This window comes from Oryzias melastigma, linkage group LG10, assembly GCF_002922805.2.
Source record: "Oryzias melastigma strain HK-1 linkage group LG10, ASM292280v2, whole genome shotgun sequence".
In the NCBI taxonomy this organism is placed as follows: Eukaryota; Metazoa; Chordata; class Actinopteri; order Beloniformes; family Adrianichthyidae; genus Oryzias; species Oryzias melastigma.
The window spans coordinates 13,631,644-13,644,282 of NC_050521.1; the positions used below are offsets into that span (position 1 = coordinate 13,631,644).

General features: G+C 37.6%; 2 protein-coding genes across 2 annotated transcripts in view; one reads left to right on the forward strand and one right to left on the reverse strand.

Moving 5' to 3' along the window:
- The window catches only part of LOC112153225 (protein INSYN2B), a 24,300-nt gene extending 18,710 nt beyond the window's left edge, over nt 1-5,590 (reverse strand). The window contains exon 1 of the mRNA XM_024283253.2: nt 4,800-5,590. The gene's annotated coding sequence lies outside the window, so the exon portion shown is untranslated. The remainder of the gene's footprint in view (nt 1-4,799) is intronic.
- The window catches only part of LOC112153224 (dedicator of cytokinesis protein 2), an 82,141-nt gene that overhangs the window by 56,421 nt on the left and 13,081 nt on the right, over nt 1-12,639 (forward strand). The window contains exons 27-31 of the mRNA XM_024283251.2: nt 10,013-10,111; nt 10,268-10,362; nt 11,656-11,734; nt 11,853-11,953; nt 12,228-12,286. Coding sequence (XP_024139019.1) covers nt 10,013-10,111; nt 10,268-10,362; nt 11,656-11,734; nt 11,853-11,953; nt 12,228-12,286 — 433 coding nt within the window. The remainder of the gene's footprint in view (nt 1-10,012; nt 10,112-10,267; nt 10,363-11,655; nt 11,735-11,852; nt 11,954-12,227; nt 12,287-12,639) is intronic.

Sequence of the window (12,639 nt, forward strand, 5' to 3'; positions counted from 1 at the left end):
AGTGAAGGGGTTTGAGTTGCAGCTTTTGGCAAAAAGCACCAAATTGCTAGTATCTCAATTCTTTCTGCCTCAGCTTCTCCTTCCAGGCACTGAGGAGGAACCGTGGTAAGCACAGATGACACAAACCACCTCCTGGAAATAAAGTTCTGATTACTTTTTTATGTTACTAAAAAAAATGTAGCAAATTGTCCTTAGAAAAATAGAACTTTTGTCCCCACTGATCTCCCTTTACGTTATTTAAGACATTCATTAAATATATTTGAATTTTTATGTCAAAAGATGCTCCAAAACGACAATCATCATGTTCTGAATCACTATGTGCTTAGATTAGGCAGCACTGAATGATTTTTTTCTGTCATGTTGTGAAGGGCTTAATGTGTCCTGGTATAAGGCCTGCTTAAGTATTCTTCTCTTTTTAATTTGGATGTTTGCTTTTTTAAAAATGTCAGGTACTTTAGAATATTATGTAACACAAACTGTCAGAAACACTTCCTGTACTAATTGGAAAAAAAAAAAAAAAAACTTCAGCAAGGCTTTCCTGCAGCCTATTTTACTGAGCGTTTTAATCAAGTGTGATTGTTTCGTTCGGGGGCAGCACACTTAAATCAGCATTTCAAAGAAAGAGCTGGATGCTACGAAAGGCTACAGCGTTCATATCACAAAAGCCAAATGTCCCAGGCAGTCCAGAACAATGGCGTGACGCACACTGTGTTTTTGAAACATACTCTTGAGCAAAAGGCTCAAAAGTATGTTTCACCACAAATCCTACAAACTGATATGGAAACATACAGCAAGAAAATCCTAATTATGTTCATAAACCCTTTTTAATTCAAACAATTGTCCTCGAACAACAGTTTTCCAGATTTGCTGCTTGTTTGGACAAAAACTTTCTAAGCAAAAATGATGAAAGTTCAGACAATACCTGCATTTAGAAAATATGAAGCAGTTTATGTAAGTAATACTTTGCGTGCATGAATATTTTAAACAAAATTAGTAATTTTTCGCTATTTCTTCCTTATAAATTTTGGATAAGTGGTAGACTGAGGTAAACTTTGGTTGAGCGTCCGCCCTAAGACTGGAAGGTCATGAGTTCAAATCCATGTCCGAGTCATACCAAAGACCTCCCTGCTTGAAACTCAGCATGAAGAGCTTGGACTGGGGGGGTTCAACCACCAAATGGTTCCTAAACACAGCTGTGTCTGTAGTTCACCCCTCCCCCAGGGAATGGGTCAGAGAACAGGATGGGACGTTATAATCTCAAGTTTACATTTGAAACATCCTTCATTTTCAGAAAACATTTTGCACTTTCAACTTTCAACATACAATGAACTATTTGTTTGTCAAATTTTTTATTTTAACAAAACTTTTAAACTTTCTTGACATTACATTAAAAATATTTAACTCTCTTCACCCATTTTTTGCCAACACCTTAAAAGTCTTACAAGATAAACTTTTAAGATCTTATACTAATAACTTTCTGATGATGTAAAAAAATGACTTTACGACTTACAAAACTCCTCAGATGGCCTCTAAAAAGTGACTCGGTTTTATGACGTAGGCTTATTTACGACTAGTTCTGAGTCTGTAATGGGAAAATAGCGGCGCACCGAAAGAGAGCAGGGTATTGACATATCCATCTGCTGCTTTTAATTCATTTGTTTTGTTGTTGGTTAGAAGGCTGTGGGTTTTGTGAGCAGCAGAGCAGAAAAGCCTGTGTGAAACTGAATATTTATAGCATATTTTCCAGCAAATATTTAATAATAGGAGGCAAACATGATCTAGTGGAAACCTATTCCAGTGACTTCATGCTGGAAAACAAAGTGTCTGAGCTTTAGGACACACAGCCACACAAAAAGCTTGTGTGGGGGGGGTAGGTGTGATGTGCAGCTTTACACTCTGTACTTCACTCTTTTTTTGTTTCCTGCATTTTTCCAGTCTTTATTCTCTCCACACATCCTCATTCTGATAACTCCTCTTTTCTCTGCATTTATCTGTCATCTCATCTTTGTCTCTTCTGCCGTATCACACATCCTGTCTGCACATCTCATTCAGCCTCTCCAGCATTAACCCTCAATCTATTTCTCCTCCTGTCATCACTCCATTCTGCTGCCCCCGCTGCCCTTTCTCTTCTTTTCATCTATCTCCGTGCCCTTCCGACTTTCTTGTCCTTTTGTCTTTTTTCTGAGTGTCATCTCTTTCTCATCCTTCGCTCACAGTCTGTGCGGTGAGCAGGGGGAACTGAAGTGTCAGTGATACACGCACGCTTCTTTTGAATCTTCTCCCTGTCTTTCTTGCAGTCCTCCTTTAACCTCTATTTGCTCTTTCTCTCCATCATTTGTCACTCAGTGGGGAAAGGCCTGAAAGCGAATGCAGTTTAATGTCAAAACCTATTGATTAAGTTTGTCTGCTCTGTAATTTGCATCGAGCCTCATTCAAATTAATTATTTCTCCTTTCGTTGCTCATTTCTTTTCGGTAACCACACGCAAATAATTGGAAACAAACACTTTCTGAAGCTAAATTTGGTGCAGTGGTTGAGGTTTTTTTTGGTCATTATATCTTGTTTTATTATTGTCGTACAGTGAAAGACATTTTTTAAAAACATTGTGTTTTTAACCTGTTCTTGTGGCATTTTTCTCATGATTGAGGACATATATGAATATAAATCAGCTTATAATTGCATTTCTGAGCATTTATTTATTCAAATCGTTGTGGATCAGCAGCAGACAAATAATTACAGTTTGAAAAAGCTTGACTTAGAAGATACATGCCACAAGCTCCCTGGTCAATTCTGATTCATCCACTTGCAGACTTATGTACATCTTTATTTTCGTCGTCTACTCTGGGATCAGGCTCAAAACTGTATGCCTGGATAGGTCCAATATTGCTCGCCATTTTTGTTAAACTGGTAATGTTAGGTTGGGATTGTGAGGGGCTGTAAACTAGCTAGGGAGAGTGTAAACAAAGGGATGATGGGAAGTGAGGGCAGGCTTATTCAGTGCCAACTGTTCCGCCCACAACGCAGAGGTAGATTTCTTATGAAGGCACAATCATAAATAAAAAGGCACTGGGAACATTTGTTTAATTAGATCGAACGATAATTGAAGTGAGACTTCATTTTAATAGGTTAATAAGAGAAACAGTTTTGATTTTGGAACAAACAGTAAATGTTGGATAGCCATCTCACAAGCTAATGAGGTTGCTTACTAAAAAATAGATTTTTTAATATATTTTATGTGTTTTTTTTTTTTTTGCTTTTGAAACTTCATTTGTTGTATAATTTATTCATTAATGTAATAAGATTTTTTGTGAATTCTGTGACAGGAAAAATTAATTTAATATATTCATAAAATGCTCTAATAAATGCAAAAAAATAGGTTGACATCTCCTCAAATGGTCCAAAATGAGACACCAGTAAAAGGAAGAAAACTTCACAAAGAAACGGCACCTTCCACATGTCGGTCTGACATTGCATGAAGATTTTGTGTGATGTTTGTGGTGCTCCTTTCTGTTGTGCAGCACTGACATGGTTAAAAGCAGTAAAGGCGCTGTAGAAAAAGAAAAAGTACCTTAAAAGCTAGTGCCTCTGCTGTGCAAGGAAACATCTGACAGTAAGTGAATGCTGCGTGCATAAAAGTTTCACATTATGCTGTTTGCACAGCAAATGAATGCTGGAACTGAAAAACGGAGGAGCATTTGATGAAAAGAACACCTGGACAAATGAACACCTGGTTAGCAAGCGAAAAGAAATGGCGAGTTTGGGGATTGTGCAGCGGTCTGTATGGCAGATGAGTGAAAGCACGGATGCAAAAATGGGGATTTTTCATTTTTCTGCAGTCAGAAAGCAGAAAAAGCAAATAAGTGCACCATTTTATTCAGCTTAGTTTTTTTTTATCTATTGGTAGAAAAAGTGAAAATAAAAAACTTTGAAAAGCCTCATACTAAGATGATGAGAACCAGTGGTCTGTTTGCACTGTTTCCTTCTTTTAGATGACTGAAAACATTAACTTCTGGAGAACTTTTTGAAGCAGTTGCCTTATCTATGATACTCTCCTAATACACACACATCAACACAGAGGCAAGGGAGCAATATTAGTGTAAACACAGAATTTTAAAGAGATCCTCACTGCCATGACAGCTGGATAACAGGCTGTTAGGCCAGCAACACACATACACACACAGGAACATTTGGAATCCTGGCTAAAAGCATTAAAGCAAACTTAAAAAAAAGTAATTAATGTTGCATAATACAACATGTAGCATGAGCTTACACTGAAGTCAGGCACACACACTGGAATTCATCAAATCCTTCTGTGATGGACTGATTCGATGTCTCACCTGTCACATGTGCTCACACAGTACAGTGTTTGGCATTGATTGCACCACTTCTTCACCAGAAATGGCCTCAAATGACCATATTCAAGCAGCTTTCTTCTTTTAAACTCAAGCCCAGTCTAGTGGAGGGAATAAGGAGTCCGTCCTGAAACGTTCACTACAATGATCTTTATGATCTCCTGCACTGGATTAATTGAGTTGTTTTTCAGAGTTGCTTCGAGATATTCACTGACTGTCACAGACAGTGTCTTAAATGTTGAATGATCTGCTTTGAAGAATGAAGTACCAGCCGTGGGCTTTTAGTCTGGAGGAATTCCTCAGAGGGTCATTATAGAGCAAGAGGAAAACATTGTGCGCTTTTATGCTCTCACTCCTTCAAACACACACTCAACTGTGTGCACACATCCTCTCAGTAATATTCTACAGCTTTTTTTTTTTTCTTCTTTTTGCGTTTTTGATGACTTACCTTCTCTTGCGCTCCTCTCTGGTCCTCATCCTTCTCCTGTCCTGTGTTCCCGGTGTGGCTCCCTTGTGTCTGTTAGTCCTTCAGTCTTCAGCAGCGCTCTCCTCTACCTCTTCACCGCTCTCTATCTCCCTCCGTCTCATTCTGTCGCTGCTGATCCTCGCCGCTCTCAGAGCTCGTTGATCTTCCTTTCCTCCCTCTCTCCCCCCCCTCTCCTCCCCTCCCTTCTATTCTCTCTATCCTTAATCGATTCCCATCCCAGTTTATACCTGCTGCATTTTTCTCATTAACTCTCACATATCTCTTAAATGGCATCAGCCGTTTGGTAGAACCTCAACTGTGTCCCGCTCTGTCTCTACCGTGTTGTTGGTGGCTTATCCCCCCCACCATGTCCTGGTTTCAGTGGCGAGGTCTGTGTGTGCGCCTACATTGACCCTGGCACGACGGTGGACCCAGCCAAACTTTGGCAGCTCAGAAATGTCTGCTCCCGGGAGTCGAGCCAGGGCGCAAACAGTCACACAAACTCGACTCTGAGCGCACACTCTTGCACCAACTGCTCTTCTTATTTATATCTCTGCTTTCCTGTCAGATCTCAGGGTACCGTCACCTGATTATTAACTTGTTTCCGGTCTCTGGGAGCCTCATGTCGCTTTTCCTCTTTGACCTGTTTAGTCATCGTCCTCCATCTTCTTTGCCCCAGTTTAGCCTCTCACAATTCTGTCTTCTTCTTTTATCTCCATTTCCCACACTCACCTCATCGTCTGCGCTTGGCTGTCCTGTCACTCAAACTGCTTTGATCTTTGGATCCGTTCTCATTTGTTCCGGCTGAAAACGATCCACTTTTTCTTTTTTTGGTGACAAATCAGACATCTAAACCGGATTTTACAGGAAAAGGCTTTGGGGAAAAAAGCACTAATCATAAATAATATCCTCTAAGGAAAGCAGAAACTTTTGCTTAATTGGTTCTGTCTTTGTACATCATCATTAAAAGACAGAAACAAAGTCCTGCCACGTGGTGAGTCACACTAGCAGAGAAGCAGAGTTTTCTGATGTTTGAAACAGTTTGCAAAGCTTCTCCATGTTGTTTGTGTCTCGCCCGGATTTCATGCAGCATCCTCTTTCACATCCCTCCTGACCCCTCCCCCACGCCAGAGTAGCCGGTGATATATGCACCACTGCAAAGTGGTCGACTCACCTTGTGTTGTGTTTCAATTGACCTCCGCTGAGAGACAGAGAAAATGATGCATGCAGCCTGTATGTGCATGTGGCGGGGCAAAAGCACAATCGCATTACACAACACTGGGGAGCGCAGCCTCTTCCTGGCTTTGATAAAGCTGGGGATAGTTGCGTTTAAATGGGGTGCAGCCTTCATACAGGAGTGGAGGATGAGGTGAGGAGGCATTGTTGGCGAGGAGAGAGAAGAGGAAAGGACCACACTGTCTGAGAATCAAACCGGAGAGCAGGAGATGTGATCACCAAACCTAAACAGAATTTATTGCATCTTTTCTTTTTCATTCCCTGCTCTCTCTAACTGCTTCGGTCTCCTTGACCTCTCCGTTCCCGTTTTTCCCTCCCTATTAGTAATACCCGATTGTGCCTCTTTGTACTTGTCGACCAAATAGTTGGATGGGGACGCATTGATCTGTTTTGTGAGCAAACCTTAACATTCCCAGACGGCTCCTGCAAATACAAACTGTGCACACAGATACTGCCAAATTCTCAGACTCAGCTGCATCGACACAACACGGCGAGTCTAATTACACCTCCTCGCTACTTTTCACCTCTGGCTGTAGGTGATGGAAAAACATCTGAGTGTGTGTTTTTGTGTAGTGGAGGGGGTCAAATATGAGCATGTGTATATGGCTGCAGGCTCCCAGTGAGACTGTGCTCTTAGGTGTTAAGGAAAAAAAAATCACAATTCAATTATTTGGCAACTGGGGAGATGCCATTAAAGGAGAGATAGTGGAGGAAAAATGGGGAGTATTAAGGACAAGGTTGTGAAGAGAATGCAGGCATAAAAACAGCCTTAACAAGTGCTGGCTTCAAGATAACAATGTCTTCATGTGTGAAATTCTGAATGGATTTTTTTATTTTTTACCTTTGTGACATAAAAAAATGCATTTCATTTAATGATGTTTTTATGCTTTACAGCAGTGTTGTGATGCACCTCTTCTCTATTTAACCCTCAGTTTTTGGTTTGCTTTTTTTTTTCAAACCAACAAAATTGTAATATTTTTAAAGGAATGTATTTTAATTAGGCCGTTGTAACTGATGCTCCTTTTTTTTAATGTATAATATTTCAATTATGCTATTTCAATTTGTTTGACTCATGCATTTATTGTTTTTATGGATGGATCAAAAATTATAAACTTTCATTGCAAACTAAATGTCAATGCTGTAATTTTTGAAAGAAAAAAAAATTCTTGGCTTCATGAAAGATAGTCATAGACTTTAGAATGTGGTTCTTGTTCAATAAAATGGGTGAACTGTCACGCTGACCTTCTTCTTAACCACACATTTTCTAGCCTCCGAAAAATTTACGGGCTATAACTTTTCTTGGTGTGATGTGTTGCCGTGCAAAATGCTGCTCTTTTCTACTTTTATCTGGCAACTCAGCGACACATGAAGTAATGACACTGCAGCTGCCAGACTGTATCACAGCACACCGGTCTGCCGTCTGCTGCTAGTATTCCTTTTTACCCAGGCTCTATAAGTGGTTTAGTTTCCTCTTTTGTATGTTTCCTAAATTAAATGTCTAAAATGTTTGTTTTACGTGTTTAAAGAAATGCTAGTTTTTATAATTTTACAGTTATTCATTAATTTAAAAGCAATATAATTGAAGATGGGTTTGCTGTTTGACAACAGTAGTACATTTTAAGGGTGATGTAAAAATAAAAGCATGATGCTATTTATTTATGTCATTTTGGACCAGTTTAAAAATACTTAACCAAGTTTCGAGGTTTGCTGTGCAGTTGGGGATGTCGAGACTATCTACAGAGTAGGCAGGTAGAGGCAGGAGGAGGAAATGGTTGACCTCCCCAGCGTTTGTGTCCTGTTTTTGTGCATAATCTCTTCAGTGTTGTGTAAGGTTGTTGCCTCATCAAGGCCAGAGCTCCCTCCCTGCTGTCAAAACGCTCTGCAGCCATTTTGCACAGAGCAAGTTTACTTTTTAAAGTCCATCAGGTATCATAAAACTCATTAATGAAAAATAATAATGTGCTAAAACACAATCAGGCTGAGCCTTTGTGCTTCTTTGCTGAAGTTATTGAAGATTATGGCAACAGGTCCTTTGAGAGCAGTCATTACTGGAAGCAGGAAGATGTGACATGTCACCTGCTCCCCCAAACACAAACATGCACACAAACTCAGTCACGGAGAGAATGAAACCCGAAAGTACTTAGCTTTAGAGTAATTTTGGCCTGCGACTGAGTGGGTGGGTTCTTAATCCTATTACTGTTAAGCCTTTGCACACTAAAGAGGCAAAGATGGAGAGGAGAGACAGGGTGAGTTAATTGTGCCGCTCAGCCCTGTCTGTCGCTGTTTGCCACTTGGGGGTGGTAGACACATGAATTTTGTATCATTATATAATGAAACCGCCACGCCTGCGTGACAGGAGATCCATCAGAGATGCAGTTTCAATACTAATGTCATGTCGAAAGCTGGGAGTTAGTAGTGAATGAAAAGTGGAGCCTCCAAAAACTCTAAAAATGTTTTTGTTTAAAAAAAAATAGTTTTAACATTTAGTTTTGTATTTAGGGAAACAAGAAGGAAAAATGGGAAATGAAAAGCTGATATTATGAGTCAATTCACAAACATTGAGTCTCCAAACTCACAGTACCTATTCATGATTTTCACTTAATAAAAATGTGTTTATGAGCTGAGTGTGATTTAACAATTGTTCCAAGTTTATAAAAATGTGTTTATGTTCGAGTATGTGACCAAACAAATATCTATTTCCATTGGCATTAAAGAGGACACAAACGGAGCCCCTGCTGACTTTGACGAAATAAAAGCTGTCACCATATTTGATGCCAATCATCCTTCATCTTCAATTAGTCATCCATCATGCATCCTCTCTGTTTCATCTTTCTTTTTGCTTCTGCCAGCTCCAAAGGAGATTTTATCCAGACTCTGAGCTGCAACTATCTTTTATACACTTTTAAATTTTGCAAAAACCAGACTGTCAAGCTGAAGAAAATGTATCAAATTAAGATTTTGTTAATTTTTAAACAAAATATTGGGATTTCCTTGCAAAAATTCAAACAGCTGCATCATTTATTCTAACAATTTTTATATCATTATTATTTCTTTTTTTAAATTTAAGCTCTTTTGTAAAATTTTATTGTAAAAAAACTACAAATTTAGTGTGTATTTATGGTGCAATTTTACATTTTCTTCTATCTTCCTATAAAGCTAAAAAGTGAATACATTTTTGTCTCAAGCCTCATCTTATGTCGACCATTATTTTAAAACTCTGCTATTATTCCCCATCATTTCCCTTCTTTATCTTTGCTATCTTTAATCTTTTTTTTTGTCAGCAGCCTGCTTGCTTTTTGCTTCTGTGATTTCACCTCAAGCACTTTTTACAATCAGATGTATTTTTTAATTGCTTATTCTAGCTAGATTATCTTAAAAATTCAAATAATTGTCTCACTCCAAGCTAGAGAAATAATTCATAACTTTTTACAAGAATATTGATAGAATAAATCAAAACCATAACTTCTTTTATTTGATAGCATTACAATATTTTTTTAAGACACTGTTGTTTGTTTTTTTTATCTTCTGAGTTTTCTTTTCATTTTCTTTATTAAAAAGGACGACAGCAATAAAAAAAATGGACCCAAGAAGTTACTGGTACTTTTTTGCAGCTCTCACAGTCTGCTGCCAACAGAAATGTATAGCTTTCATTTCTTTTAAGCCATTTTTATTAAGCCCATTCAGTCTGTTTTTAAACTTTGCTACATTATTAGAAAGTTTAGAAGCTGTAAATACTGAAAATTATATATATTTTTAAAATACATTTTGATTTGTTATGTGTGAAATATGTGTGTTTTCATAATTTGTCATGCTGGTGTTAGTTTGGAAGGATCATTATTGTCGGTCGATGTGGGCTACACATGGTTATGTTCATGCTTTTAACTGAACTTTACCTCAGATTGGCGACAAACGTAACTACAGTTGCATTTCTTCCTTTTCTTTTCTCCTTACATCTGCAGTCCAGAGTTGTCGCCTGCATGACAGCCATCCTCAGTCAGATGGATGATCGTCATTATGCAAAGTACATAGAAACCTTCACTGGAAGCACTGATCTTGTGGTGAGTGCACACACACTTCTGCAGACCTGTTATTTTGGTGCTGGTAGCCTATAGCGTTACGAGAAGGAAAATCAAACGTCCACATTGGATTGCATAAATGTAAACTTAAGTAGTTTATTTTGAATAGCTTTATTGATGCTGTGCCCTTAAATGCAGGACTTCTTGATGGAATCATTTCTACTTTTCAAAGACCTGATTGGAAAACATGTGTATCCCTCTGACTGGATGGCCATGATTATGGTACAAAACAGGTAATGCGCCTCTCACAAACATGCAAACACATTTTTTTTAAAACACCTGGCACAGGCATCTCCAATTCTATAATCATATCTATGCATTACATTCATGAATACTTCACACTCAGAACCATTTTATAATAAAAGGCTTGTAAGACTTTCCCAATTAATTCCCAAACTGGAATTAAGGCATGAAAAAAATAGTAAAATATAACGCAAAGCTTGTAATCTGGAGTCAAAACCTCTGAACTTTTACAAAAGATTTGTTTTAATCTAAAAAAAAATGTTTAAAGTAATTTGCTCCTCATATATTTGTGGTTTGAGAAGTGAAGAAACACAATTTAGACCACCTCAGTAAAAACGATTCTAAGGGACCCATACAAGTGTTTGTAACCCAAAATTTTAAAGTTTTTTATTATTATTCATTATAGCATAATAAGAAATGCATTCTAAAAATATAACATTTATTATAAATGTATGTTTTTACAAAAAGAATTGCTGCATTACTTGATGCCAAGACGTGTCAGATCAACTGTTCATTAGAAAAATGACTGTAAAAAGCCTTCACTTCTTTACCCATAATGTTGTGCAAGGCATGCATGCTTGTATTGTGTGTATTCTTTTATGCATCATAAACTGAAATCCTTTGGAAGGACTAAATTATTGATTTTGCAATTGATGTTAATTTGCAAACCCAACTGTTGATGCTTTAATCTTAGTAAGTTTTGTCCAGAAAAGGTTTTCCAAAAGAGTTAAACTAACAGGGTTTTCTGATTATTTTTAGCATTCACTTTGCTCATTTGTAAAATCTTAGACGTCTAGTCTTTTAGGACTGAAGGATAATCAGAGTTTGACTTGAAGGGAAGTTGACTCTAATTTGTTTGGATTGCAAACATGTTGATGAGGTTGATATTTTTTCTCTTTACAATTTTGCTAAACCAGAACATTGACAACTTTTATTTTCTCCTTCGCTCTGTGATCAAAGGGCCTTTGATTAGCAGTGACTGGCCGCTACTTGGACTTGAAAGTTCTCTAAAGAAAGCAGTGAGGGTGTTAATAATGTGGCGTCAGGTTGTTTATCTTTGCTAATATTTAGACCATTTTTAAATCTGATATATGATATCTGTTTATTTGACATGTTTTTAGTATTTAAACCTTTAAAGTAGTAAACCATTCTAAAAAATCCCGTTGTATTTTTTCAAACATTGCATAAAATTCCATAATATGAGAATAGATTTCTTGCTGTGTGCTGAAATATAGACCAATTGAGTTTATTTCTTTATAAATATTTTGTGTTTTCCTGTCTAGAGTGTTCCTGCGAGCCATCAATACTTATGCTGTAACCATGAACCAAAAGTTCCTTAATAACGATGACTTTGAAGTCCAGGTAGACACATTTTATGCTTTTATCTTGATATATTGTATTTATTTTTGTTTCTCTTTTTTGAATTCTTGGTTTTGTTTTGAACATGAGCTCGACTTCACCTCTCTATTGCCCTCCCCAGCTGTGGAACAACTACTTCCACTTGGCGGTGGCGTTTATTACCCAGGAGTCTTTGCAGCTGCAGCACTTCTCGCCAACCAAGAGGAACAAGATTCTGGTCAAGTGAGAGAGCAGCCATACCAATTCCCTGTTTACCATCTGTGCTCCGACTGCAGTAACCTCATTACTGTACCTATTAAAATATAGTGTTTGCTGTAAAAACATATGAAATTAGGCCGGGGAGGCTGCTTCAGCTTGATCGTTTTCTAAGGGGAATATGTTCTCTAAGACTAAGAGTTATCACATTGACTAACTAATTGCTTATAGACTAAGGAGTGCCTTTTTCTTTACATCTTTTATTCTGAATCTTTTAACTTTCATCCTTTCTTTGTTTCAGATATGGTGACATGAGAAGGCTCATTGGCTTTGCAATACGTGACATCTGGTACAAACTAGGTAAAGAAAAATTGGTTTAATGCAGAAAAGTTGGGCTTTCTTTTTTCTGAAATACAGTAACTACATTTGCATATGTTGTGCTTTTCTACCATGTGCAGCTGGACTGGAAAGTTTGCTTGCATTGCTTGAAAAAAATCATAAATTATTAACTAAGCTAAGAGTATACAGCATATTGCAAAAAAAAAAGGTTACTATGTAAGCAAAATGTTGCATAACTATCAGAACCCTGCAACAAAACAAGCATTGCCCAATATATTTTGTTTATGTTGCTTTTTTCACTAAAAACACATTTATTGGACTGAATTAAATGGAAATGATAATAATTGGAAGTTTGTATTTTATCAACAAAAAAG